At 39.2% G+C, this 27,458-nt stretch overlaps 2 protein-coding genes across 2 annotated transcripts; both read left to right on the top strand.

The window, feature by feature from the left end:
- Window positions 1-896: 896 nt before the first annotated feature.
- Window positions 897-19,856, top strand: EMB2083 (AAA-type ATPase family protein). Its single transcript, XM_039040356.2, has 11 exons — window positions 897-2,522; window positions 2,706-2,878; window positions 3,213-3,314; window positions 3,410-3,574; window positions 3,723-3,863; window positions 11,289-11,447; window positions 11,991-12,076; window positions 12,373-12,451; window positions 12,880-13,002; window positions 19,010-19,066; window positions 19,149-19,856. The coding sequence occupies exons 1-11, from the start codon at window positions 1,172-1,174 to the stop codon at window positions 19,368-19,370; spliced, it is 2,658 nt and encodes an 885-aa protein (XP_038896284.1). The 5' UTR covers window positions 897-1,171; the 3' UTR covers window positions 19,371-19,856.
- Window positions 19,857-24,650: 4,794 nt separating this feature from the next.
- LOC120087177 (early nodulin-like protein 7) lies at window positions 24,651-25,866 on the top strand. The gene is made up of 2 exons (XM_039044082.2): window positions 24,651-24,991; window positions 25,423-25,866. Exons 1-2 carry the CDS (start codon window positions 24,778-24,780, stop codon window positions 25,785-25,787), a joined length of 579 nt encoding a protein of 192 aa, XP_038900010.2. The 5' UTR covers window positions 24,651-24,777; the 3' UTR covers window positions 25,788-25,866.
- The last annotated feature ends 1,592 nt before the right edge of the window (window positions 25,867-27,458 follow it).

Raw genomic sequence — 27,458 nt, 5'->3', positions numbered from 1 at the left:
TATATTCAATGACTACATCTATATTCTTTCAAACACACAAGCTACTACATCTACATACAAATTCTTTTTGTTAGGGCTAAGCATTCAACTAACAAGAAAAATCATCATTTATTCAAGGATAAGAGTAACATACCATAAAGATAAAAACAAAATTAGTGGAAAAGGTGTCGAAACAAATGGAGAATGATCGAAGACAATGAAAGAAAACTGAGAAAAACGATCGCATAATGAGAAAAAGTTAGGAGAATATGAAAGACTGTTCGGTTATGGTAAGTGAAAGAGCGCGCTCGTACTCGATGACTACTTTTAGATTCTTTCAGACATATATGCTACTACATCTACATACAAATTCTTTTTGTTATGGCTAAGCATTTAAATAACAACGAAGCCATCATGCATTCAAGCATAAGAGTAGCATACCATAAAGATAAAACAAGATTGGTGGAAAAGGTGTCGAAACGAACAGAGAATGATCAAAGACGACGAGAGAAAATTGAGAATAACGATTGCATGATGAGAAAAAGTGAGGAGAATGTGAAAGACTGCTTGGTTATGTTTAGTGAAAGAGAGTACTCTCAGTGATTGCATTTAGATTCTTTCAAACACACAAGCTACTACATCTACATACAAATTCCTTTTGTTAGGGCTAAGCATTCAACCAACAACAAAAATCATTGTTTATTCAAGAATAAGAGTAACATACTATGAAGATAAAACAAAATTGGTGGAAAAGTTGTTGAGACGAAGGGAGAATGATCGAAGATGATAAAAGAAAATTGAGAAAAATGATTGCGTAGTGAGAAAAAGTGAGGAACATGTGAAAGATCGCGCTCGTCTAATGGGTGAGAGTATTTGATCTATCTATGAAATGGATGTGTATCAATAATTAATGTGTTAATCTAAATTAGATAGTGTTAATCTGAATTAGATGGCGTTATAAAATAGAGGGTAAGAGTGATATGTGAATGTGAAAAGAGTAAAATGTTGATCGCAGATAAGTTTTTACTCGTCATTTTGGCAAATTATCTCCTCTAATATTCAGACCAGAGCAATCGGCAAGGAACGTATCGGAGCAACCTCAATTCCATTTCCTTCCCGCCCTTCTCTTCCAACAATGTAGCATTCTCTTAGGTTTTCACTTCCATCGATTTCCCTGGCTGGAACGCAATCGATGGCCTGCGAACGGTTTCTGACACTTTCTTCCCCATTTCCCTATTCCAGGCTCGGGATCCTCAAGCCACGAACATGGCGTCGCCCATATCCCTCAATATCATCGCAAATTTCAACTCCGTCCAATTCTCAAAGCGGCAAAGTGGACGATTCGAAGAAGAACAACCTGAATTTACTCGAGCTCTCTGTAACTCTCACTATAATTTCAACCTCTCTTCCTATGTCCAGCGCCCTTGCTGCTACCGCCTCCAAAGAAGTGAAGGAAAGAAGGCGTGGACCTAAGAAATCTTCCGCCAAAAAAGTTGAAGCTCTTTCGCCGCAGGAGCTGCTTTCGTGGTCGCAGGGGCTTCCATCTATCTCAAACCGGATTCCCTATACTGAAGTCCTGGATTTTAAAAGGGAGGGAAAACTTAAGCATGTGATTAAAGTTCCTAATGGGTTTTTGAGGGTGAGGTCGGAACCAGTAATGGTGGTTCTGGAGGATTCCAGAGTGTTGAGGACGGTGTTGCCGTCTGTGGAGAGTAATCGAAGGTTTTGGGAGCTTTGGGATGAGTTGGGGATCGATTCTGTTTGTGTTAATGCATATACACCTCCTATAAAGCCTCCTGATGTGCCTACTCCGTATTTGGCGTTCTTGTCGAGAGTACCGGAATTTATGTATTTTTTTGTTAAGCCTAAGAAAGAGTCCAAGAGAGCTGCAGAGCTTAGGCGTGTGAGGGAGGAGTTAAAGATGGAAAAGTCTGCTGAATTGGCGAAAATGAGGCAAGAAAGAGAGATGATTGAAAAGGCAATGAAGGTGCAGAAGAAAGAGGAGGAGAGGAGGATTAGGAAAGAGACAAGGAGAAAGAAGCAGGAGGAATCATTACGTGAAGCTAGAAAAAACTACCAACGTATGGCACTCGTGTGGGCAAATTTAGCCCGGGATTCAAATGTGTCAACAGCCCTTGGTTTGGTATTTTTTGTTATTTTCTACCGAACTGTGGTGTTCAGCTATAGGAGACAGAAGAAGGATTATGAAGATCGATTGAAGATTGAGAAGGCTGAAGCAGAGGAGAGGAAGAAAATGCGGGAGTTAGAGAGGGAGGTGGAAGGTATAGAGGGTGAGGATGATGATGTTGAGCAAGGAAAAGGTGAACAAAATCCTTATTTGAAGATGGCTATGCAATTTATGAAGTCGGGTGCTCGAGTTCGTCGGGCTCATGGCAAGAGACTACCTCAGTATTTAGAGAGAGGAGTGAATGTGAAGTTTGAGGATGTCGCTGGGCTTGGGAAAATAAGGCTCGAGCTTGAGGAAATTGTGAAGTTTTTCACACAAGGAGAGATGTACAGAAGAAGGGGTGTAAAGATACCAGGTCAGAATGTACTTTTAGTGGATGAACTTTTTCTTATGGTTTGTTTGAACTACAAATGAGAATTCTTTGGGTCCTAGTGTATATTTAGCTATGTATGAGTAGTTTCATGCTTCAAGCAGAGATACGAAGTAATTGGAGCTGTTTCATTAGAATTCTTCTAGGCTTAAAATGTTCATTAATCAGGTGGGATACTACTTTGCGGTCCTCCTGGAGTGGGGAAAACCTTACTTGCAAAAGCTGTTGCTGGTGAGGCAGGCGTTAACTTTTTCTCCATATCTGCTTCTCAATTTGTGGAAATATATGTCGGGGTTGGTGCTTCGCGTGTTCGAGCCCTATATCAAGAAGCGAAGGAAAATGTATGTCTGTTCTCATTTGCTCAATTTCACTTTTTTTGTACCTAAATTCTGTTAAGAAAAAAAAAAAATCACTGTTTAGTTTGTTCATCTCCATTGTTTGAACACTCAAGTCTGCTCACTAATCTCTGGTTGATACTACTATTGGTGGTTCTTGGTTAATGTAATATATGATTTCCCTGTTCTGACTCTTATCAGGTTTCATATTTCCACTTCTTATTTTTATACATATCAATTTTGTCCACTTTCTTGATCTTCTAAGTTTTCCAATTCATGTGGTATAATTTAAAAATGTTCTGTCTGCACATTTTCTTCAATATTATGTTGGTCTTGATAGGCTCCATCAGTTGTTTTCATTGATGAGCTAGATGCTGTTGGAAGGGAACGTGGTTTGATAAAAGGTTCTGGAGGGCAAGAACGTGATGCTACTCTTAATCAGGTTTCTGGGCTAGAATTATCTAATCTGCTATTGTGAACCGTAAAGTCTTCCTTCTTTCTTAATGGTCCGTGTTGCTGTTGGTTTATGCATTGCAGCTTCTTGTCTGCTTGGATGGATTCGAAGGCAGGGGTGAAGTAATCACTATTGCTTCCACTAATAGACCAGATATTCTTGATCCGGCTCTCGTGAGGCCTGGACGATTTGATCGAAAGATATATATTCCTAAGCCTGGACTTATTGGTCGCATGGAAATTCTCAAGGTAATACACTTTTCATTTTTGCTAGGTTTGCTGTTTCACTTATTCCACCCTGCTCTGATAATAGGAAATGTACAATCAAAATTCTTTGAGGTTTCTTTGATTTGAGGTTTCTAGACAAGTAGCTTTCTTTTCTCTTCCGTGATTACAGGTTCATGCACGAAAGAAACCTATGGCTGAAGATGTTGATTACATGGCTGTTGCTAGTATGACAGATGGAATGGTTGGTGCAGAACTAGCAAACATAGTTGAGGTTGCTGCTTTAAATATGATTCGTGATGGCAGAACTGAGGTACTTTACTATCCAGATTAATAGCATATTACTTCTATCATTTATTTTTGGAAAAAGAAATGCATTGATTTTATCAGATTCAGCCCATTGAGAATCTGTTAGTGTTTCACTTTTGGAATAGTACTTCAGTTCAAATATGTGTGTATCCTCCTACCGAGTTTTAGTATTTTCTCCTGAACGCAGTCTTGAATTTGCATGGTTTGTTTTGGTTATCACTTGCTGTAGGATGGGAACATATTTATTGTTGAAAGGAAATTAGAGTTTATTCCTAATTTGTATTTTTCATACTAATATTTTCCTTTTCTGTTTCTTTCCTCTATTGGATCTACTAGAGTTTATTTATTCTGTAGTTTTTTGTACTATGAATTATTCTGATTTATTCATTAGTATACAAATTTAATGTTTGTTCGTTTACAAAGCATTAGGTTGTCTTATTGAACCCTAACCATCAAAGGTTTGTTCGTTCTCTGCCTCTGTCGATCGACGACGAAGAAGGTAGACCCCTTGCTTATTAGAGTTTTGGTATAGTTAATCCACCCATGCGTTCTAGCGTTTCTGCCCACTCATCGCATGCCAGCCCCCAGTTGTGCTCAGATCTGTGGATCTCAAAACGGCAGCCTAGATCTTTAGAAATTGCTATCATTCACCAGACCTCCGCCTCTCTTCACCAACCCACATCCGTGCCTTCCAGATCCGTCTGATGTGCATAGCTCCAACGACCACAGATCCTCTCACTCGTGAATCAATTTGCATGCCACCCAGATTTGGCTCGTTCTCTTCCGCCCAGATCTGTCGCCGTGGTTCAATGCGTACCATCGCCCATTGGTCGCCGCTCATTCTCAGACCCGCACGAAACTCTGTGTATCTGTTAGGTTCATCTGATCCGTACCTCTTAGATCTTGCCGGAAAAAAAGTTACAGACCCATCAACTGCTGTCCGCTTCAAATTCCGTGTTTGTTGGGGTTCTACCAAATCTTTTGTCGCCAATCGGATTCACGAACTGCAACAATACTCGCCGTTGATTAGACTTGCACGCGACATCTGCTCCATCGTGGAGGGTTTGAAAAAAAAAATCCCCTTGGTTTATTTAACTCCACTGGTTCAGTTCGACCGGTCCGATTTAGTCATTTTGGTCTGGTTTTTGGTCTCTCTGTTTGGTTCAATTTTGGTTCATGGGGGTTTGGTCTATTAAAAAAAAAAAAATAGCTTGGTTCTATTTAATTGGTTGAGTTCACTCAGTTTGATCCAATTTGGTTTGTACGATTATGGCAAATCTCTTTTTGCACAAAGATCTTTGTTCCAATTTCAAATCAGTCGTTCGTGGAGATTTGTTTTTATTGTAAATAAAGGAGGAAAGAAGAACACCACAAGATTTACGTGGAAAACCCAAGACCAGGGAAAGAAAACCACAATAGAAGAGTTTTATTCTTATTCAATATACTCATACAACACTGACCTGAGATATAAATAGAGTAAGGCAAACCCTAATATAGTAGAGTAATATAAAAAGACTAAAATGCCCTTAGGGCAAATACACAACTATTTTCAACACTCCCCCTCAAGTTGGGGCATAGATGTCAATAAGATCCAACTTGCTAACACAAGTATCAAAGCTTTGCCTGAGTAACCCTTTAGTGAGAATGTCAGCAACTAGTTGACTCGAAGGAATGTAGGGAATACAGATACTGCCCCTGTCTAGTTTTTCTTTGATGAATTGAATATCGATCTCCACATGTTTAGTTTTATCATGTTGTACAAGGTTGTTGGCTATACTTATAGCTGCCTTGTTATCACAATAGAATTTCATAGGAGCATTACTGTCTTGGTGAAGATCAGACAAAACTTTCTTCAACCATATCTCTTCACATATTCCTAGACTCATAGCTCTGTATTTAGTTTCAACACTGTTTATAGCAACCACACCTTGCTTGTTACTCTGCCAAGTAACAAGATTACCTCACACAAAAGTACAATATCTTGAAGTTGGCTTTATGTTTGTAACAGATCTTGTCCAATCAGAATCAGTGTAAGCCTCAATGTATCTTTTGTCATATTTTCTAAACATTAGGCCTTTTCCTAGTGTGAACTTCAAATACCTCATAATTCGAGTAAGAACCTCCATATGCTTCTCGTAAGGTGCCTGCATAAACTGACTCACCATACTGACTGCATATGGTCTAGTATGAGATAAGTAAATCAATTTCCTTATTAGCCGTCGATATCTCTCTTTATTAACAGGCATTCCGTCAACAGAATCTCCCAATTTAGCATTGACTTCAACAGGGGCATCAACAGGTTTACATCCAGTCATCCCTGTTTCCCTCAACAGATCAAGGGTATATTTCCGTTGAGAAATAGAAATCCCTTCTCTGGATCTCACTACCTCCATTCCAAGGAAATATCTTAAACTCCCAAGATCCTTAATCTCAAACTCATCAGCCATTCTCTATTTCAACTTGGTAATTTGAGCCGCATCATCATCTGACAGAACAATGTCATCTACGTACACAATTAGAACAACCATCTTCCCCGATGTTGACTTTTTTGTGAACAATGTGTGTTCAGAGTGCCATTGAATGTTAACCTTGGGACTTAACAAAGGTCAAACCATGCTTTTGGAGAATGTTTCAAACCATATAGAGACTTTCTGAGTTTACAAACCTTATGATTAAATTGAGCCTCAAATCCAGGAGGAGGACTCATATAAACCTCTTCTTCTAACTCTCCATTCAAGAAAGCATTCTTCACATCAAGCTTGTGGAGGGGCCAATCTTTGTTCACGGCTACTGAAAGAAGGACGCGAATAATGTTAAGCTTTTCCACCGTAGAGAAAGTTTTTGAGTAATTGATTTCATAAGTTTGAGTAAACCCTTTAGCAACTAACCTGGCCTTGTATCTATCCAGAGTTCTATTAGACTTGTACTTTACAGTGAACACCCATTTGCACCCAACGATTTTATGCCCTTTAGGGAGAGCTATAAGATCCCACGTTTTATTCTTCTCAAGAGCTCCCATTTCTTCCATGGCTGCAGCCTTCCATTCGGGAATCTCCATGGCCATATACACATTGGTTGGTATTGTTACAATATCTAGGTTAGTAGTGAATGCTCTAAACCCAGAAGATAAATTACTGTAAGAAAGGAAACTATGCATGGAGTGCTTGGTACATAACCTAGTCCCTTTTCACAAAGTGATGGGTATATCAATGGAGGGATCATAATCTCCTGTTTTACCTGACCTCTCATTAGTAAGAGAACGGTGGTCATCCTTACTCACTTGCGTCAAGGCCTTCTGAGTTTCTCCTGAAGACTCGTTACTACTTGCAGCTTGGTCATTTTCTGGAACAATCTCTTCAGTTTCGTCATTTTCAATCACATCACCCTCAATACACTCATCAGTATTATTAGGAATAGAAGTATCGATATTATCAGGAACAAAAATACCTCGGGCTTCAGCTGGTGCCGGTTCCGATTCATGGACAGAGTCGATGGAACAACAGGAGGCGCTATTTTCTTTCTAAGATTCTTCCTGTAGTATGTTTTCTAGGACACTTGTTCAGTAGGAAGGACAGTGTCATTGGTAGGGTAGGCTCAGGAAGAAAGTCCGTGGGAATGGAGTATGTGGACAAGTTAGCCTCTTCACTAGTATTCTCCCCCTGAAGAGGACTAATGCGGAAAAAGGGTTCATCCTTAAGGAACGTTACATCCATAGAAACAAAGTACTTTCTTGAGGTTGGATGGAAACATTTATTACCCGGCTGGTGAAAGGGATACCCGACAATGACACACTTCTGAGCACGAAGGGCAAATTTAGTTTAGTGAGGATCGTAACTATGGACAAAAACAGTACATCCAAACACCCGAAGAGGAACATCTGGAATGAGACACGTGGATAGGTAAGACTCTTTGAAACAGTCAAGAGGTGTTTGGATTTGAGAACACGGGAGAGCATCCGACTAATGAGATGGGCTGCAGTTAGAACGACATCTCCCCATAAATAAGAGGGAAGAGAGGCATGGATCATGAGGGACTGGGCAATCTCAATGAGGTGACGATTTTTGCGTTCAACCACCCCATTTTGTTGAGGAGTATAAGTACACAAACTTTGATGGATAATACCTTTCGAAGTCGAGAACTCCCGAAGGGTGGTGTTAGTGAATTCCCGACCATTGTCACTCCGAAGGATGACAATCTTGGTGTTAAACTGGGTCTCAACCGTAGTATAAAATTGTTTAAAAACGGACGGAACCTTTGACTTGTCCGTGAGTAGAAACACCCATGTAAGATGGGTGTGATCATCAATAAATGTTACAAACCAACGTTTTCGAGACGAAGTAGTGATGTTGGAAGGACCCCAAACATCACTATGGATAAGATGGAAGAACTGGGAAGGTTTGTAAGGTTGAGAGATGGGAAGGTAACCCGAGGCTGTTTTGCACGTATGCACACATCAGAAGATAGATAAGAAACATCCACATTATGAAATAAATGGGGAAATAAATACTTCATATATTGAAAGTTTGGATGACCAAGACGAAAATGCCATAACAAATAATCTTTTTCAGAAATTGAAAATGAAGACAACAAACTAGTCCTATAAAAACTTCTAGAGGTAGCATTATCAGAAAGGAAATAGAGTCCCCTATCATGCCAGACAGTGTCAATCGTCGTCCCTAAGCTCAAATCCTAAAACAAAACATTATCTGGTGAGAAAATAACTTGGCAGTCAAGATCCCTAGTTATTTTATTGATAGACATCAAATTGTAGGATGTTTTTGGAACATGCAACGCATTCTGTAAGGTCAATCCATGGAATGGAGAAAGATGACATTTTCCTGCAACAGGAGCAAATGACTCATCTGCAATCTGAATCCTCCCATTACCAGCAGCAGGAACATATGAGAGATTGATCAGATGAGTAAGTGATCTGTTGCTCTTGAATCCAGTATCCAAGGTTTCCTTCCCTCAATAAGAAGACTAAAGGATTGAGGGGTACCTGACTGGACAATCGCACCGACCCTAATAATACCTGGGTCATTCTGGTTGATCACCTGAGACTGTGACGTACTACTAGTAGAGTCACTCACGAGCGCTCGACCTGGATTTGACTTGTCATTTGGAGAGCGACGTTTGCCATTCAGGGGTCGACTATATAACTTCCAACACTGATCCTTAGTATACCAAGGTTTCTTGCAATATTCACATATTGGAGAAGGTTTACTGTTCTGCTTGTCACCATCAGATCCAGATGATTTCACACCAAACGCAACGGAGTCAACAGCAGTGACAACAGGATTGTTCATGGCACTTGATTTGTCTTCCAAACGAACCTCAAAGCAGACTTCCATTAGAGATGGTATCGATCTTTGTCCTAGTATTCGATTGCGTACAACATCAAACTTGGAAGTCAACCCAACAAGAAAGTCATAAACCCAATTAGTTTCCTCAATTCTTGAATATTGAACTTCCCTACACGGACAATCCCAGACAATGTCACGACTCAGATCCATTTCTTGCCAGAGTAGAGTTAATTTGTTAAAATAGGAGGTCACGCCCATCGTTCCTTGTTTGCATTCATGGATCTGTTTACGCTACGTGTACAATCGTGATGCGTTCTACCTCTTAGAGTACAACTTTTGCACTACATCCCAAATATCTTAAGCTGTCGCAGCATAAAGTAAGGACTTTCCTATCTATGGCTCCATACTGTTAACTAACAACGAATGAAGCAAAGAATCTTCTCCTTTCCAAATGCGCTCTTGGGGATCTCCTGGTCTGGGTCTAGGTATCTCACCAGTTAAATATCCAAACTTGTGACGCCCTTCAAGGGCCATCTTGATGGATTGAGACCATGAAAAATAGTCCTGGCCATTCAGTTTCTCTCTTATAATGAAACCTGCAGTAGTTTTTAGAGATCTAGGCATAACATTTGATATAGGCAAGGTAGGAAAAGCAGTTACCGAATCTTCTGAATACATCGTTAGACCTGAGGATAAATCTGAATTTGTAGGATTTGGTTGGAGATTTGTGGTCGACAGAGATCCACTCGGGCGAACAGACACCCATCGACAAAACCCCACTCGAGCGGATGGACCTAGGTAGTGGCCGAAACTCACCTGTGCGGAAGAAATTTGACTGGACCACTGAGGGGTTGACCGATTCGCGTGGTTGCAACGTCGATGGTAGAAACTCACCTGGGTGGACGAAATCTGACCAGATTGCCGATGGGTTGATCAATCCATGTGGCTGCGACGTCGACTGGTGCACGTGGCCGAGAAGAAGGGGCAACGCTGTCTAAAGATATCGGTCAGCAGTTGCTTGCATGGTGGCGGCATGGACTGCATCAGCATCGGAAGCTGTTGTGTCTGTTGGTGACGATTGATTTTCGTTAACGACGGCTAGGGTTTCATCACTTGCTCTGATACCATATTGAAAATAAAGGAGGAAAGGAGAACACCGCAAGATTTACGTGAAAAACTCTAGACCAGGGAGGAAAAAACTATGATAGAAGAGTTTTTATTCTTATTCAATATACTCATACAACACAGACCCGAGATATAAATAGAGTAGGCAAACCCTAATACAGTAGAGCAATGTAAAATGTCTAAAATGCCCATAAGGAAAATTCACAGCTATTTTCAACAGTTTTAGATCTCTATATGATGGTCTTTCAACCTAGAAGTTGTTGTAGGTTTTGTTATAGATCTCGATATGAGGATTTTTGTTTCCAGCCCAGATGTTTGTTTCCGTTCTTCGTGGGTTTATGTTTCCAACCTACTTTGTGTTTTCATTCTTCGTAGGTTTTTGTTTCCATCCCAGATCTGCTGTTTGTTTTGGAAGTTATCTTTGGAAATTCAAGTTGTTCGCCAATCTACCACCTTGAGTTTGAGGGAGGGTGTTAAATGGAAATTAGAGTTTATTCCTAATTTGTATTTTCCATATTAATATTTTCCTTTTTTGTTTCTTTCTTTTGTTGGGTCTACTAGAGTCTATTTATTTTGTGGTTCTTTGTACTCTGAATTATCCTGATTTATTCATTAATATACAAATTTAACGTGGTATCAAAGCAGAAATTACAATAGAATCGGACACAAAATAGAGTAAGAAAGAAAAATTACAATATTCAAGCAGTTTGAGAAGCTTGGGTTCCTTCGAAAACCACTCTCCAAACCTACCTACAAACGACATGAAAGAAAAATATGTGGTTCTAACATCCCACCTTTCACTATCGTCAGGAAAGAAAATACTATTATTTCTCTACTCGTATTGCTAACAAAATACTATTTTTTTCTTCTAGTTATCGATTAGTATTGTTATTTTTTCTCTTCCCTTCTTTTGTGACTTTAGGCTTCCTACTGAAATATTTTGAATTTGTCCATGCAATAGATTGCCCTAATATTAGGAAGAATTTCTCTGATTTGTGCAGATTACAACCGATGATTTATTGCAAGCTGCTCAAATAGAAGAAAGGGGAATGCTGGATAGGAAGGAAAGAAGCCCAGAGACATGGAAGCAAGTGGCCATTAATGAAGCAGCAATGGCTGTTGTAGCCGTGAACTTCCCTGACCTTAAAAATATTGAATTCGTATGGTCTTAATCATCAACTTTTCCAGTTCCCTTCCTGATTTTTTTTTCGTGCACTAGAATTATCCACCGCTTTTACATTCTATATTCCTGGAGTAGATTGAACTGAATAACTAAATTTAGGAAGAAACAAAAGCAGCCATTGTAAGTTAACAGCAAGCAACGAAGTTCTTCTATACATAATTCTTGATCAATTTGAAACTTCAGTAGCAACACTTGAATAATTGGAGTTTTTGTGGGACCCTTCTTATTGAATAACTCATACTTTTGAGTCCTCATTGGCACCTTAAGTGAATGTGTAACACGATACATCCAGTATTTAAACAAAATTTCCTTGACTTCTCAGTATGTACCACATTAGCAACACTAAAACCCACATTTCTGGTGTAGAATGTCTAGAAAATATAACCATTCCTGTTAAGAACTCTTGATTTTGATTTTGCTGCTTTACCGCTTTGCCATTATTCTTAAATCTAAATGCTGTGTTCCTGAACTTGATACCTAGAATATATTTACAATTTGGACATGACTACTTATGGTGCAGGTCACTATTGCACCTAGAGCTGGTAGGGAATTGGGTTATGTTCGGATGAAAATGAATGCCATAAAGTACAATGAAGGAATGCTTACGTATGGTGTATTTCTTCTGTTTTAGCCATTCTAATTCTTTCTCTCGCCTATTTCGTGGGCTAATAATTTTTTATTTATTTATAAAGCTATTCTGATCATGTAAGAACTTCTCGTGAGGGTTGTGCATCAGCATTCTCATGGATTGTACTGGTTTTCGGTTCAAATGGTTTTCCAATAACTTGATTTTTTTTTTTTTTTTGGTATTCCATATTAATTCATTTGCCACCTTAGTTTTCTATTCAAAATGCATAACAAAACCTTTCTTGATTGGTTTTCCGTATTTCTTACTCATGCAGCCGCCAGTCCCTCTTGGATCATATAACTGTTCAACTAGCACCACGTGCAGCAGATGAGCTTTGGCATGGGGAAGCCCAGGTATTATACTTGACTACTGTCTAATTGTAATAAGATATGCATTGTAAGTTATCTGATATTTTTTCCCCATAACTTAGTGGACATTTTCTTCTGAACATTTGATGTGAGATGTCAGCTGAAGGAGAAAAATGAAGCTAAATAAATGTAACGTTACAGTTGCACATTTTTTTTGTCCTGATTATTTTTCAGCAGGGATAGTTATGGTTAAAACATCATGTAATAAGAATTTCAGTATCATCTCATTTTAGTGATGTGAAATATTTAGGATAACAATGGATAATATGGTGAACAGTGAACTTTCTTGCGTCACTTCCCGTTTGGAAGATCCCTTCTTCACATCTTTTTCCAAATCTCCACGTCCACTTGCTTGCAGCTTCTTTTCTTGAATTGTTTGGTATAATCTGGTGCAATCTTTTTCGGAATTACAGTTGAGTACAATCTGGGCTGAAACAGCAGACAATGCTAGATCAGCTGCTAGAACCTTTGTTCTTGGAGGCCTTTCCGAGAAACATCATGGAGTATCAAACTTCTGGGTTGCAGATAGAATCAATGTATGTTTGCTTCTATGTGTCCATAGTTGATGAAAATACAGGATTATATTTCTGAAATGGAGAAAAAGAAGAGCGTACTTATTGTTTTTGTTTATAGGAGGAAATTTTTACTGGGTAGCTTTTATATATATATAATCTTTCACTTTTGAAATTTTGGAAGACGAACAACAGTACTTTAAAATCGTACCTTTTTATATTATTTTAAAACTTCAAAAAGTAGCCATTGACCCTCTCTGTTGGCTGTTATATCCTTACTCTTACCTAAAAAACATAACGTAATAAAGAATGAATATAAAATACTTAGTAAGTAATCCTACTATCAGGGTCAGGCTATGCATACATATTTGCAAATGCATACATACTGGTGGACAAGCATACTGTAATCCATCATAGAAACATGAGAGCATGAAAACGTGGAAACATGAAGACATGGATGGCCATCTAATAACCCATTCTAACATGTATCTGAAGGCCTGAAGGCACACAATCATGGTAGGGAACCCGTTGGTCCCTAGAGTTGAACATGGTAGTGACCCGTAGGATCATGGTAACTTGGTAGGGAACCCATCAGTCCCGGGAGCTGAACATGATAATGAACCTGGAGGATCACGAAAACGTGGCTAGTGTTAGAAGGGTAGTTGTTACCTACTGAACAAGAATCATACATCTTATCTATGGGTCCCACAACATAGACATTAGTACAATCTCATAGTTCTAGCATGTGTGTAACTGAATCATTCATACTTATTAACATATTCTTGAGGTCTAATACATGCTTCTAAATTCACTTAATCCAAACTGAAACTGAAGAACTAAAGTGCCTGGTGTCACAATCGCTCTTTCGGAAGCTTCTCTTAGCGATTGTGCGGCACTTGTTCCCGCTCACGAACAAGCCAGCCAACTCGATTACGGACTGCCGATGGCACACCGAGTGCCTCTTGCAACCTCCACCCCCGTTTTAGGGAAAACGGTTTTAGAAAACGGGTTTGGAGAAAAGGTTTTCGTAAGAAGATTTGTGAGTGTGAATAAAGAAAGAAAGATTGTAGTAGACTAGAAAGCAATAAGCAACAACAACGGCTTTATAGAGTACTACTCCGGGTATGAGGAAGTGATGGTTAGTCTTATCCCCATATAGTGCATTCTGAACAAAAAGCCAACTGGCGCCCTTGCATATGCAAAAGGGCGAGTGGTCACTTACAATGAAAATGTAAAGAAAGCAAGCTAACTAAACTAATACAATACAGGACATGAAAATATGCTAGAAGGGGGTTGGATTGGGCATGCGGCCATGGGCAACAGGCCCTGGACAAGCATGACCGTTACATTCTCCCCCACTTAATTGGTTGACGTCCCCGTCAACCGACCTTGTTCAAAACCTGCGATGGCCAGAGCTGCATTCTTCAAGTCTTCGGCCCGCTCCCAACTGATCTCTTCATCGGGGAGATCTTTCCATTTCACCAAGAACTCTGTCAGTTCTCGTCTGGGTCTTCCACTACGGCGCGTACGTTTACCCAAGATTTGTGCAACTTCTTTCTCAGCAAAACTCTTCATCGTGACTGATGGGTGCCTTAGCATGTTCCGCTGTCCATCCTCGGGTTCGGGATGATAGGGCTTCAGGAGGTTCACACCGATGACAGAATGAATCTTCATCCATGAGGGTAACTGAACCCTATATGAGGTTCTCCCGACCTTCTCAATTACCTCCACTGGACCTTCATATTTCCTTACTAGCCGTTGGTCTCTCTGGCCTCGGAACTGAAACTGTCCCGGTCGTAGCTTGATCAGGACCTTGTCCCCAGCTTGAAACTCAAGGGCCCTCTGCTTCTTACCAGCCCATTTCTTCACTCTCCTTGATGCTCTTTCTAGGTAGGCGCGAGCTATCTCAGGGGTTTTGCTCCACTCTTTAGTGAAGTTATGTGTCTGAGGACTTTTGCCTGCATAAGGGTGGTCCACCAAGTGTGGCCTGAGTGGCTGTCTGTCGCACACTTCGAGGGACGCCTTTCCGATCGCGGAACTCTGCTGGATATTGAAGCTAAGCTGAGCCATACCTAACAACTCGTCTGACTGTTTTCGACGCCCAGCCAATTCGGGCGGGGCCATCTGATATGCCTTCCTGGCAGGCGGCTTTGCCCCTGGCAACAACTCGACCTCATGGTCAATCCCCCTTCGTGGGGGTAGGGACTTGGGCAAGCTTCTCGGCCTGACGTCCCGATACTCTTCCAAGACAAATAGATCGTCTTGGGGGATCTCCTCTTCAGTGGACTCAACTGATTCTACTGGGATGGTCATGAACGTGGGTTCGTCGTGGGCCGGGCCCCTCTTCAATTGGAGGGCTGAGATCATTCTCACTCCATTTGGCCGCTTGATACTGGCTTGGACTACGGTCGGTGTAGATCCGGTAATGACCAAGCATTTGGCGAGGGGCACTGGTATGACTTTATGTTCAAGTAGGAATTCCATCCCCAGTACCACATCAAAATCATCCATCTTGACAATCACGAAGTCGACGAGGCCCTTCCAGTCTCCTAACTTTACCGGAGTTCTCTTCGCTATCCCCGAAATCGGTAGGGCTGCGGAATTCACAGCTTTCATCTTTCCTGCATCTCTTTCCCAATTCAAGTTCAGGCGGCGAGCTTCCGTTTCCGCCATGAAGTTATGGGTAGCCCCAGAGTCAACCATAGTGGTTTTGGCCGATCTTTGGTTGACCCAAGCGTCCACATACATGAGACCTTTCTCTAGTGGCTCCGTCGCCTTTCCCATATTCTTCTGGAGTGCAGACAGAAATTTCAATGCCCCCATCCTGGGATTCTCAATTTCTGCCGCTGGCTCGGTTACCGTCTCCTCTAGTTCGGCCTCGTCTCCGGAGGTAGAGGCTAATGTGGCTTGAAAAGCATTGAACGCAGTTTGATTTGGACATTCACGCGCCCTGTGTGGCCCTCTACATATGAAACAAGACAGGGGGCGATTGTAATTGTTATGCTGTTGTGGCGGCCCCCGCCAGTTGTTTCCTGATCTCGGTTGGGATGATTTACGGTCCCCCCCTGTGTTCTTGTCTCCTCCCCCAGGCCTGGGAGGACTGGAACGGCTGTTTCTGTTTTCCTCATTTGAGGAAGTTGATTGCTTCCTCACATCTTGTGAGTCAGTGCTAAGGTCGTATAGTCGTTCAGCTGCCGCATAGGCAGAGGGGAGATTCTGTACTCTCTGTTCGTATAGTTTTGCTTTCGCCCACGGTTTCAGCCCCTCCACAAAGCAAAAGACCTTGTCTTTTTCGGACATATCTCGTATGTCCAACATGAGTCCTGCAAACTGTTTTACATAGTCCCTGATGTTACTTGTTTGCTTTAGCTCTCTGAGTTTTCGTCGAGCCAAGATCTCAACATTTTCAGGGAAGAACTGTGAGCGAAGTTCTTGTTTCAATCTATCCCAAGTATCAATAGTGCAACGTCCTTCCTGTATGTCTGTAAATCGTGATCTCCACCACAGTTTTGCATCTTCAATTAGATGCATCGTTGCTATTGTGACTTTCGACTCTTCAGTCACTGTGTTCGTCGCCTTGAAGTACTGCTCAAGGTCGAAGATAAAATTTTCCAGGGCTTTCGCTTCTCGCACCCCACAGAAGGGTTTCGGTTCTGGGATCTTTATTCGGCTTACTGCCACTGCGCCCCCAGGTGGGGCTTGGTTCCCTACCGCTCGGATGGTGAGATTCACCCTCGCACTCACATCCGCTATCTCGGCTCTGACGACATCCAGGGCCGATCGAAAGTCTTCAGATAGGTCGGTTACCATCTGAAGTATTGCTTTTTGGGAGCTGTCCAGCTCTTCGACACGCTCCTCTATGTGGGCCACAGAACCTGAGGAGCTATCGCCTCGTTCAAAGTTGCCGGACCGTACTGTTTTGGTCTCGAGGGTCTCTACCCTCATCATCAATTCTCTGACGGGTAATCCGTCTAGGCGGCCTACCACCGCATCAATTCCATCGGCTTTCTTGGCAACTTCTTGTAGCCGAGTCTCAAGGAAACGAACATTATCTGGGACCTCTCTCAGGTAGAGCATTTGTTCTTCCATCTCTACCAATCTGTCCACATGGGACTTGTTCAGGTTCTTCGTCGCCGACATGATCACTGATCTTCCCTCTATAAGCCAACTTGGCTCTGATACCAACTGTCACAATCGCTCTTTCGGAAGCTTCTCTTAGCGATTGTGCGGCACTTGTTCCCGCTCACGAACAAGCCAGCCAACTCGATTACGGACTGCCGATGGCACACCGAGTGCCTCTTGCAACCTCCACCCCCGTTTTAGGGAAAACGGTTTTAGAAAACGGGTTTGGAGAAAAGGTTTTCGTAAGAAGATTTGTGAGTGTGAATAAAGAAAGAAAGATTGTAGTAGACTAGAAAGCAATAAGCAACAACAACGGCTTTATAGAGTACTACTCCGGGTATGAGGAAATGATGGTTAGTCTTATCCCCATATAGTGCATTCTGAACAAAAAGCCAACTGGCGCCCTTGCATATGCAAAAGGGCGAGTGGTCACTTACAATGAAAATGTAAAGAAAGCAAGCTAACTAAACTAATACAATACAGGACATGAAAATATGCTAGAAAGGGGTTGGATTGGGCATGCGGCCATGGGCAACAGGCCCTGGACAAGCATGACCGTTACACCTGGCACAAAGGTGTTTCGATAGTAAATCACTTACCTTGGAATTAAGCCCAAATGTTTTATACAAGCTTATCTCCCCTTTGCCTAATAAGATCTTGAGTCAAGCCCTAAAATTATGAACCAAATTTGAAATTAATAACTAAGGCCTAATTTCAACCACCCAATCACTAAAATACCGCCAAATAAATCCAAACAGTTTCAAATAATTTACCCCTCCAGCTCTCCCAAAAAATCAGCACATTCCTAAACCAAACACAACAACTTTCAAAGTCAAAAACCCAAACTAAAGCTTAAATAACCATCCAAAAGGTTATCACCTCGAAGGCTTACTAAAAACTGCCAAAATCTCCAAAAATCGTCCTTTTGCACTGTTGGACAGTGGTTCTCATCACCCCCGAAGTTCGTCCTAACATCCAAAACGTGATGGGTATTAATAAATCGAAGCCAAAACTCAGTGGATGTTCAATAACCTTCAAGAAACCCAACTAAATTAATCAAATCCTTACCTAAATCTAAGATTCTGGTGAAACCTAAGGCAGTGGCTCCCAGACAGCGGCGACTGGATCGATGGTGCGAGGCGGTGGAGGACGAGCGGCGGCATCTGGTCTGGAACTCCAATCGGCTGGGCGTCGACTGAGTTGAGTGGCACGAACGACGAGCTCTAACATCGTGCAATCACTGGACGAATGACAGTGGCCTGGCGAACTCTGGCGGTCTGGGCGAAGTGGCAGCGTTGGCTAGGTTGGAGTCGCAAGAGGAAGAAGAAAACGCGGGGGGGGGGAGGGGGGGAGGGGGTTCATGTGGGTTGAAGAGAGAGAGAGAGGAGATTTTGATTTTTCTATTTAACTTTTAACTTAAAAAAGAAAACCCCTAATATGTATGTGTGTGTATATATATATATATATATAATTCTTGAACCCAAACCTCAATTGGATTTCAATAGATTATATATACATATTTACTTTTTCCTTCTAATCTCCAAATCAAATTAAATCCAAACTCCAAATCACTCAAATCTTTCCGTCTTAAAATAAAACAAATCTTTTATCATACTCAATTTAAATTGAATTATCTTATCCAAAATAATTCAATTTTAGCCTCAAGATTGCAAAAATACACCAAAATCTTAAAGATAATATTAAGATAATGATCTTAAATTTACCTGAAAATTCAGGATGTTACATTTGCTTTACTCCTTAGCTCATCATTATATTTTTCAGACGAATAAGAGTTTGCCCCTTGGTACATGTTATGGGAAGTAAATTTAGATTGGCAAATGCTGAGAAATAATTTCTGAGTATATCCTTGGCATTGTCTATCTTGGTGTGATGGATATTGAATTGGCAGGATATTGATTTGGAAGCTTTGCGGATTGTGAACATTTGTTATGAGCGTGCAAAAGAGGTACAATGATCTTTCTAGAAATGTCATACAAAATATTATACAACTTCCTTCTTGTAATGCGATCTCCTTGTTCTTGTATTAGATTTTGCAACAAAACAGAAAGCTCATGGATGCGGTGGTTGATGATCTTATTCAAAAGAAAAGTTTAACAAAACAAGAGTTCCTCCAACTCGTTGAGTTGCATGGCTCGGTTAAACCAATGCCTCCGAGCATCATTGACCTTCGAATTGCCAAACGGACCAAGTTTGAGGAGGAGATGATGAAGAACCAAAAGAAAATACCCATAAGCAGCAACAGCTCATAAACATGGACCTCCAAAACTATTGCTATAACTCTGTTCTAAAGTTTTGAGATCACGGTTTCACAAATTTCTAGCAGTGGTACTGTGATAGCAAAAGTCATTGCCTGAGCTGGAGAAGGAACATATATTTTCCTACTGGAGACTGGTTCTACCGGTCATTTCCCAGTGATGAATTAGACAGTGGAGACGTGAAGCTGGTCGATTGGTTGGACAGTAGAAAGGTGAGTATTTGTTAGTTCCTTTTCAATTTTATCCCATTTGGTATATGTGGTTTCGGAGTTGGCTATGTTTACACAGGTTTTCTTCACCATTCATAGTCTATCATTTCATGTAACTATTCCTAAGTTTTAGATGCCTTTTTTCTTACTCTGATAATTAGTGTTACTTTGTAATAAGTTGAGTTTCTCGCGTGAAATTTTTGGTGGTTAGATTATAATTTCAGTACTTGTACGTTATTTAAAGATTTTGATATCTATACCTTTATATTCATCTCTAGTGCCCTTTTACATGTACCCCCTATTGGAGTCGACCAGCTTAGCCATCACAACAGCTTAACCAAGTTGACTTAAAAATAATTTTATGCTTGTACATTCACATTATGTTCTTTGTTCTGTAATTTCAACAAATAATGGGTACGCAATTGAATTTTCTCCTTATGAAAGGCATAATTATTAGCTTAGATGCTCAAATCATTGACATTGTCGGTGAGGGTCTTCCATCAGTTTTTCTGTGGCTCGAGTTCTCAGACGTGATCAATAAAGACCTCAAGACTTGGGTTGTACTGTCACAATTTCTAAACTCTATGGAAGTTTATTTTTTAATTTCTTTTTTGTGTACAGTTCTAAACAAAATTATTAGTGGGTTACCAATTGTTTCACTACATCACTCATGGCCATCCTCATTGAGATTGAAAGAATAGGCAAATCAACCTAATAGTTACAAGTAACCAGAATGATAATTAGATCAAACTGAGGAAAAAATTGACACAATTTATGCTAGTTCACCTAGTGTAGAATAGGACTAGTTTTCTACTATCTTTACAAGTTCTACTATCAAGAGTTTAGGTAAGAGCAATTTCTCAAATATGTTGCTGATCAAATTGACTGTGGCTAAAGATGGTTGTCGGGTATGGTTGCTGGAAGGCAAACTGGCAACCGGACTTCGGATTAGAGGTGGTTCCTGCCGGCGTGGGGAGGTTAAATTAAACGTCTATGTGGCTTGTCATATGAATTGGGAAGGAATTGGGAAGGAATTGAGCTGGGTGCTGCGATCAGAGACAAGGATGGGGAGGTGGGTCGCAACCCATGCTCTGTTCCGTTCGGGTTGTTTGAATGCTAAGGCAAGGGAGATCTCGATTTTGTTGGCTGGGTTGTAGCTGGCCGACAACTTGGGGTGTGCTGATATGTGGGTTGAATCTGATGCAGAGGTTGGGATGAAGAGGTTCCATTCAATGAATTTTCTTTGTTCTCCTTATGGTGTGATCTATGCTGAAATTTTAGTCTCCTTGTGTTCCAGTCTGAATGTCAAGGTGCTAAAATTTGTTCCTAGATGTTGTAATAGAGTGGCCCATAATCTGGCCCATCATGCAGTGTCAATTTTTATTTATTTATTTATGGGTTGACAGTAAGAATGGCCAAATTTAGAGTCATTTTGAAAGATGGCCATTCAATTTCTTTATTAGATATATGGCCAAATAATTAATCGATTAATTAATTAATATTTACAAATGGTCTAAATTACTCCTAGCAACCTATTTAAATAAATCCAAACTAAAAATAGTTAAAACAAAATTTCAAATTCAAACTAAAAGATGTAAAGATTTATGTGTGACCAAAATCCCAACTAACTAAAAAAAAAAAAAAAAAACACAAAAGAACAAACAAAACAAAAAAGGAAAAACAAAGTACATCTCCTCAATTTGAATGCCTTATGAGGTGATAGCTTTGATAAAAATAGTTAAAATCACCCACAAAATTGTATGAACTCTAAGAAATAGAAGAATTTAGGTCGAAGCTTCACAAAAACAAGAAAGTATTGCGTACACCACTGAATACACTATATATATACCTAGATAAATTCAAATAAAGTAGACAAATATTATGTATAAATAAGATATAATCATAGTACTAAATTGTATGTGAACAAACTATATGACGTTAAAAAGAGAAAGCATGAATAAAAGAAAGTAACACTTAATACACCATATATGTGCCTAGACAAATCTAAACACAATAATAAGTGTAACGTACTAAAAAGAGAAGTCATACAAATACAATCTACCATTTTTTTTTTTTTTTTTTTTGAGAAAAAGGAATACTTTGTATTATTTTTAAGAATAGTGTTGTAACCTTAGATTGAATCTGCCACACAAGTACTTTGAACTTAACTACTAAAATCTTTGTTGAGTCATGAAAATATACTATCTTCCAAAATAGAGGGGGTTAGAGGTAAACAACATAGCCCAATGTGATAATCAAGCATACATATGCATCCTAAATACCTTGTTTAGTAGAGGGAACTTTTGTCTTGAACCCGCTAATTACTTTATTCTTGGAATTATCTCCCAAATTGGAGGGTGCGTCAACAGTAAAGGTTGATAGCGACAAAGAAACAGATTACGTCCGAATGTGATTCAACGCTATTGCACATCCCAAATCAATCCTTCTCTATATGCAATGCAATTCAAATATCAATTCCCTACCTAAATTCACATTAATTATACACCAATGTTCATACTCGTAACTAGAACCCATTTTATAGTGGTTTGTTACACGTTTAAAAGTTCTAAAATTGAATTTCATAAAAAAATAATAATAAATAAAATATTAGATCAGATTTGAGAATATGTGATGAATTGGAAATATATAATAGAAAAATATAGGAGGGAGGAAAATATACTATATCCAATATTGTACTTTTCTTTTTTTTAAAAAAAAAATCTGAAAATTGCTTAAATTATGGGAGATATATTCATCCTTAATAGATGTCATCCTTGATTGAAAGTTGATCTTGGGGAGATTTTTAGGAAGGGGCAAAATTGGAAAATTAAGTAGGGAGGATGAGCTCTACACATCATGTTTGGGCTCTAAATCATAAGATTAAAAAAAATGTCCATTTTTTCAATTGGGTCTCATTTTGGTTATTCTGCACGACTTCTCTTTATTTTTTTTTGTGAACTTTTGATCTTCCGTTTGGCTTTCCCAAGTTGTGGGGCTTGCGAAGGTTGGGCTGTTCGATTGTTAAGTTATACATCTCTTTATTATTTCAAAAGAAAACAAAAAAAGAAAACAAAAAAAGAAAAGTAATTTCTCATACTTTCATCGTGGATTTTAACTTTTCATTTGGAAAATTAGCAAATCAATATTTCATTTGTTGAAATGATAAAATGAATTAAAATAATAAATAAACGAATTTATAAAAGTTTAAACTACTTCTAGCAATACAAATGAGATTGCAATTGATTTATTAAGAAATTTTTGTAATTACACTTTAATTAAAACATACATCTAGGCTCTCTGATCACCACATCGACCTCTCGGCTCCTCCATCGACAATAACAACACCTCCGACTTGAATTATGTCTTCATCCATTGCTCCGTCGGATGTGGCTTCCTATCCTTCCACCAATGCTGCTTCGACTTCAACCCCTTCTCCACCGGTTTCATTTATTGCTCCTTCGAGCCACTAGTGATCACACCAGTTCAATGTGCCGTCACTATCTCGGAATTTATCATCACAGCCATAATTTCCTTTTGTCTTTTTTTGCTCTAAATTTTTCAAACTAATTAAAAGATCTAATATTTGATGGTATAATTTTTTCAAACTAATTAACAAATTAAAATGCAAAAACACAAAATAAGTTGAAAAAAGATTAAAAAAATCAAAACAAAAAAAATAGAATGATATTTTAAAAAAAAAAAGTTTAGTTTTGATATTTTAAAATAACGATGATTATTTTAGGACAAAATAAAGATGTATGATAAAAGAAATGTGTAATGAAAAAAATTAGTTACACTATCATTTCGATGGGGTTTTGTAGTCATAAAAGATCTTTTGAAAGTTTTTGGCATATTTATGTGACCTACAAATAACTAGTCTTCAAACTATGTCCAACAAATACACTAAACTTAAAAGAAATACACTACCATTAAAAATAACCAAATCATCTAAATGGTTTTTGAACTTACATATTATGTAACTTTTCTTGTTCTAGACCCAAAACTGATAAAAAATTTGTCTGAAAGAAACCGATTTAGATTGGAGTATGAAAATCTCAACAAAAAATCGCCAATTGAAATTATTAACCAATTATGATGTGGTGTTGATGTCAATTGTGGAGATCTCATGAGCTGAAGAGAAACAAAGAATATTTGATGATCCTTGATTGAATGTGGGTTTAAGACCCCAAGCAAACTGGTTAATACCAACATCGTACATATGCTTAGCCTACATTTTCACAATGGCTCGATAGGAATCAACGTGGAAAGAAGAGGTGGATTTGATCAATTAAGTCAAGCCTCCAAAGTATAAAATCAATAAAAACAATATGAAAATTGAAAAAGATGTGTTCGAAGCAACAAAAACTTCAATAAATCTAAAGTCATGGTAGTGGTTATTTTCATCCCACTTACCATTCAACAAAACCCTTAATCGTTCAAAAGTCATGACAAGAAAGTATTGGGGATGAAGAAAACTAGGGTTACGTGTTATTATAATATTTTATGTTTGAAATAAAAGGATAATAAATATAATGTTCAAAGTAATTTAAAACTCGTGAATCTTGATTAAGATTAATAGAAAGTATAATAAAAAAATAAATCTCGGTTAGGACAATTAATATAATATGATAATTTAAATTTTAAAACAAGATTTGAAAATTAGTTGAAGTACACCATTCAAAAATTCAAAACAAACATTAAATCTGATTCGAAAATCTATAACAAACTCTTGAAGGGCGAGATTTATGGAAAATATCCATTGAAAATTTGCTAAGATATATAGTTGAACAATTAATTACGGTGCTATTAATAAAGATATTAAATTAATTACACTATAATTTAAAAGAACGATGAGGATACTTTAAAATTAAAAAAAAAGTTCATGCATTTTGCTATAATTCAAGAGAGACTTTTTGGGCCGTGACTTCCTGTTCTATGGGGCCAATGCCCAACCCAAAAGCTTGCAGTGATCAGCCGCCATTCTCCGAAGTCCGAAACGACCCGATGTTTCACCAAAATTAACTGCCCACGTTTCCTGTTTAAACTTCGAAGTTTCAAACCACCGCCCACTCTCTCAATCTCCACTATTCTTTTCATTATATAAATAAAATAAACACACTCCATCATTTCCAAATTCTAAAGCAAATCTCTCATTAAAATCAACACCCAATTTCTCATCCCCTTCAATCGGAATGAAGACAACATACAGACCACCATTCACTGCTGTTCTTTATCATATGCTGATCATTTCCATTGCAGCAATGGTGGCTGCCGTCGTCTCCTCCGTCGCCGGTTTTGAGTTCAAAGTCGGCGACGAGATGGGTTGGCAACTTCCTCCGCCCAAGAACTCTGAATTCTACGAGTATTGGGCCTCCGTTAACCGATTTCAAATCGGAGATTTTCTCTGTAAGTACCATTAACATTATCGTCAAATTTTTAAGTTTAGGAGGATTTCAAACCTTTTTTTTTTTTTTTTGGTATGAATCACTTATGGTTCTGAACTATCATGAATTTAGTCCATTAAATGTACAAATTAGTCCCCATTTAGTTTTTATTTGAACATTAGTGTTGAAATTTATCGAAACTTCTTGGATATATAAATTAATAAACAAATTAGGGGCGAATATGTTAAGCTATGGAATCTGAACTGTTAAATAATAAAAACTACATTTAAATTTGATGAAATATTTTACGTTAGGAATTATACTAAATTGTTGCATACTAAATGCATAGATTGAATTGTCAGTAACTAAAGGCCTAGTTTAATACCCATTTTGTTTTTCGTTTTTGTAGGGATTGAAAACTGTTCTCTAACGATTTGTTTTTGGAATGTGTAGCTTTTGAATACAAGAATGATTCAGTTCTAATGGTTGAAAAGTGGGATTATTATCACTGCAATTCAAGCAACCCAATTTTGGGTTTCAATAACGGGAAAGGCGTTATAAAGCTGAACAGGGCTGGCCCTTTTTACTTCATCAGTGGCTTTCCCGATCACTGCAAAAACGGCCAACGTCTCCTCGTCCAAGTCATGTCACCGCATGATCTCATTGTCGCCGCTCCGCCACAATCTAATGCTGACGATGCTCCTTCGCCGTTATCCACCAATGCCGGAGCTTCTCTTCCGATCACCGCCCCGGTGGTGATCATCTTTCCCATGGCTGCCGTTGTTGGGATGTTGCTGATCTCTAATCCTCTTAATTAATTAGCCAAATTGTTTGTGTTGTTTGGTTTTGTTGATGCTGTTTCATTGCTTATTAGTTGGATTTATTTTGTTTTTGTTATTCTTGGTAATTGGTATGCCTTTTTCATTCCAATTTTTTATTTCAGAGTTATAATCAGTCAAATTATTTGCACGATCGAAATTCGCACTATGATTGTATGACATTTTGGTTATCAGAACATAACATGATATAATGTTTAACATAACTCAATCACTTCTTTTTTTAGTTGAACTCATTTTGGTAACTAGTTATCCCATTGGGTAGAGGGTTTTTGCATTTGGAGAGCATTTCTTATCTTAATGAGCTCAGGTTTCGAAAGGTATTCCGGAATGAAAATTTCATGCAAAAAGTTTCTATCACTGAATTGGCCTATATGGGTCAGGATCTTAAGAATTTAGAATGATAGTTTTAGAGGTAAATAGTGTTTATTAAAACTAAAAGAAAACTTTTCCTAATATGGGCCTAATTAAATAAATTGAACATTTTTTTACTATAATTAATTTAAATAAGAATTTCACACAAATAAATTCAATCCAAAGTAGTCAAGAAATTTAAACTAATGCTCTTAACCACCCTATCTAATTCTCATAATAAGATTGTTAAATGCTAAGTTTAAGAGCGAAAATTCCATGCAAAAAGTTTGTAATTGAATTGGTCTATATGTGTGAAACCTGGATCCCAATTTCTCTACTTAAGCAAGTAATTAAGGAAATAAAAAGTATAAGTTAAATCTTATGTTGAAAGGAAGAAAAATTCTAAGTATTGGAGTAAACGTTTGAGTAGCTTTGAGTTGGAGCTTAACTGGTGGAAATTTGGCTGTGTTGAAGCCTAGGACAATCATGTGTTGAGGCTTGTGAGGCATGGGCGCATGGTGAAAGTTGGCTATGTGTTGGCCTTGACATTGGAGGGTGTCATGTTGGCTAAAGTGGTAGATGCATGAGGGCACCATGCGTTGGTATAGGGTGTGCGGTCAAGACACCAAGCGATACCATGATGGACACATGTTGGCCTAGTGTTGGCATGAGGCGTTGCCCAAGCATTGGCGTGACAAGGGCTGCTCATGCATTGGGATGACAAGAGGCTGCGTGAGCAAGTAGCGAGGAAGGGCCATCGAGTGACGAGGATGGGCCAGGCGCGAGCAAGGATTCGTTTGGTTGCACGTGAGTGTGGACACTGGGCGTTGGAGCATTGTGCGCGACGATCGCATAGCTGCTTGGGGGGCTGCATGATAGCGCTAAACGATGAGAATAGGCACTAGACGATGAGCACAAGAGTTACACGATGAAGCTATGCTATGGGCCAAGCCATGATGGGAGCATAGTGTAGTGTATGCGCTGATGGGGCTTGCGGCACACAAGGCTTGCGAGGTTAAGTGGTGAATGCATTGGTCTTGTGCACGTGGCTCTAGGTGTTGGCAAGCAACAAGGGCATGCTTGCGTTGGTCATGTGGTATGCGATAGTAAGAGGCTAGGCGATGGCAAGGCAAGCCTTGGGCGTTGATGCAAGGGCACATTGGTAGTAGGCATGCGGTGAAGGAATGAGATAAGACAAACCATGAGGCGTTGGCTTGAGATCTAGCTTGACTCAAGGTTTGGCATGCGATGGTGTCATGCATAGACAATAGGCCGAGCGGTGGTTGAGTGATGACCAAG

This window comes from Benincasa hispida, chromosome 9, assembly GCF_027475165.1.
Source record: "Benincasa hispida cultivar pf3 chromosome 9, pf3_genome.v1.1, whole genome shotgun sequence".
NCBI lineage: Eukaryota > Viridiplantae > Streptophyta > Magnoliopsida > Cucurbitales > Cucurbitaceae > Benincasa > Benincasa hispida.
This window is presented reverse-complemented; position numbering and strand designations above follow the sequence as displayed.

Excerpts from the sequence above, each read along its gene's own strand:
- EMB2083 (XM_039040356.2), top strand. The coding sequence starts at position 1,172 with ATGGCCTGCGAACGGTTTCTGACACTTTCTTCCCCATTTCCCTATTCC. Across the intron at positions 3,575-3,722 it reads GTCGCATGGAAATTCTCAAG|GTTCATGCACGAAAGAAACC; the intron begins GTAATACACTTT and ends CCGTGATTACAG. Across the intron at positions 19,067-19,148 it reads GTTATGAGCGTGCAAAAGAG|ATTTTGCAACAAAACAGAAA; the intron begins GTACAATGATCT and ends TTCTTGTATTAG.
- LOC120087177 (XM_039044082.2), top strand. The coding sequence starts at position 24,778 with ATGAAGACAACATACAGACCACCATTCACTGCTGTTCTTTATCATATG. Across the intron at positions 24,992-25,422 it reads TCAAATCGGAGATTTTCTCT|CTTTTGAATACAAGAATGAT; the intron begins GTAAGTACCATT and ends TGGAATGTGTAG.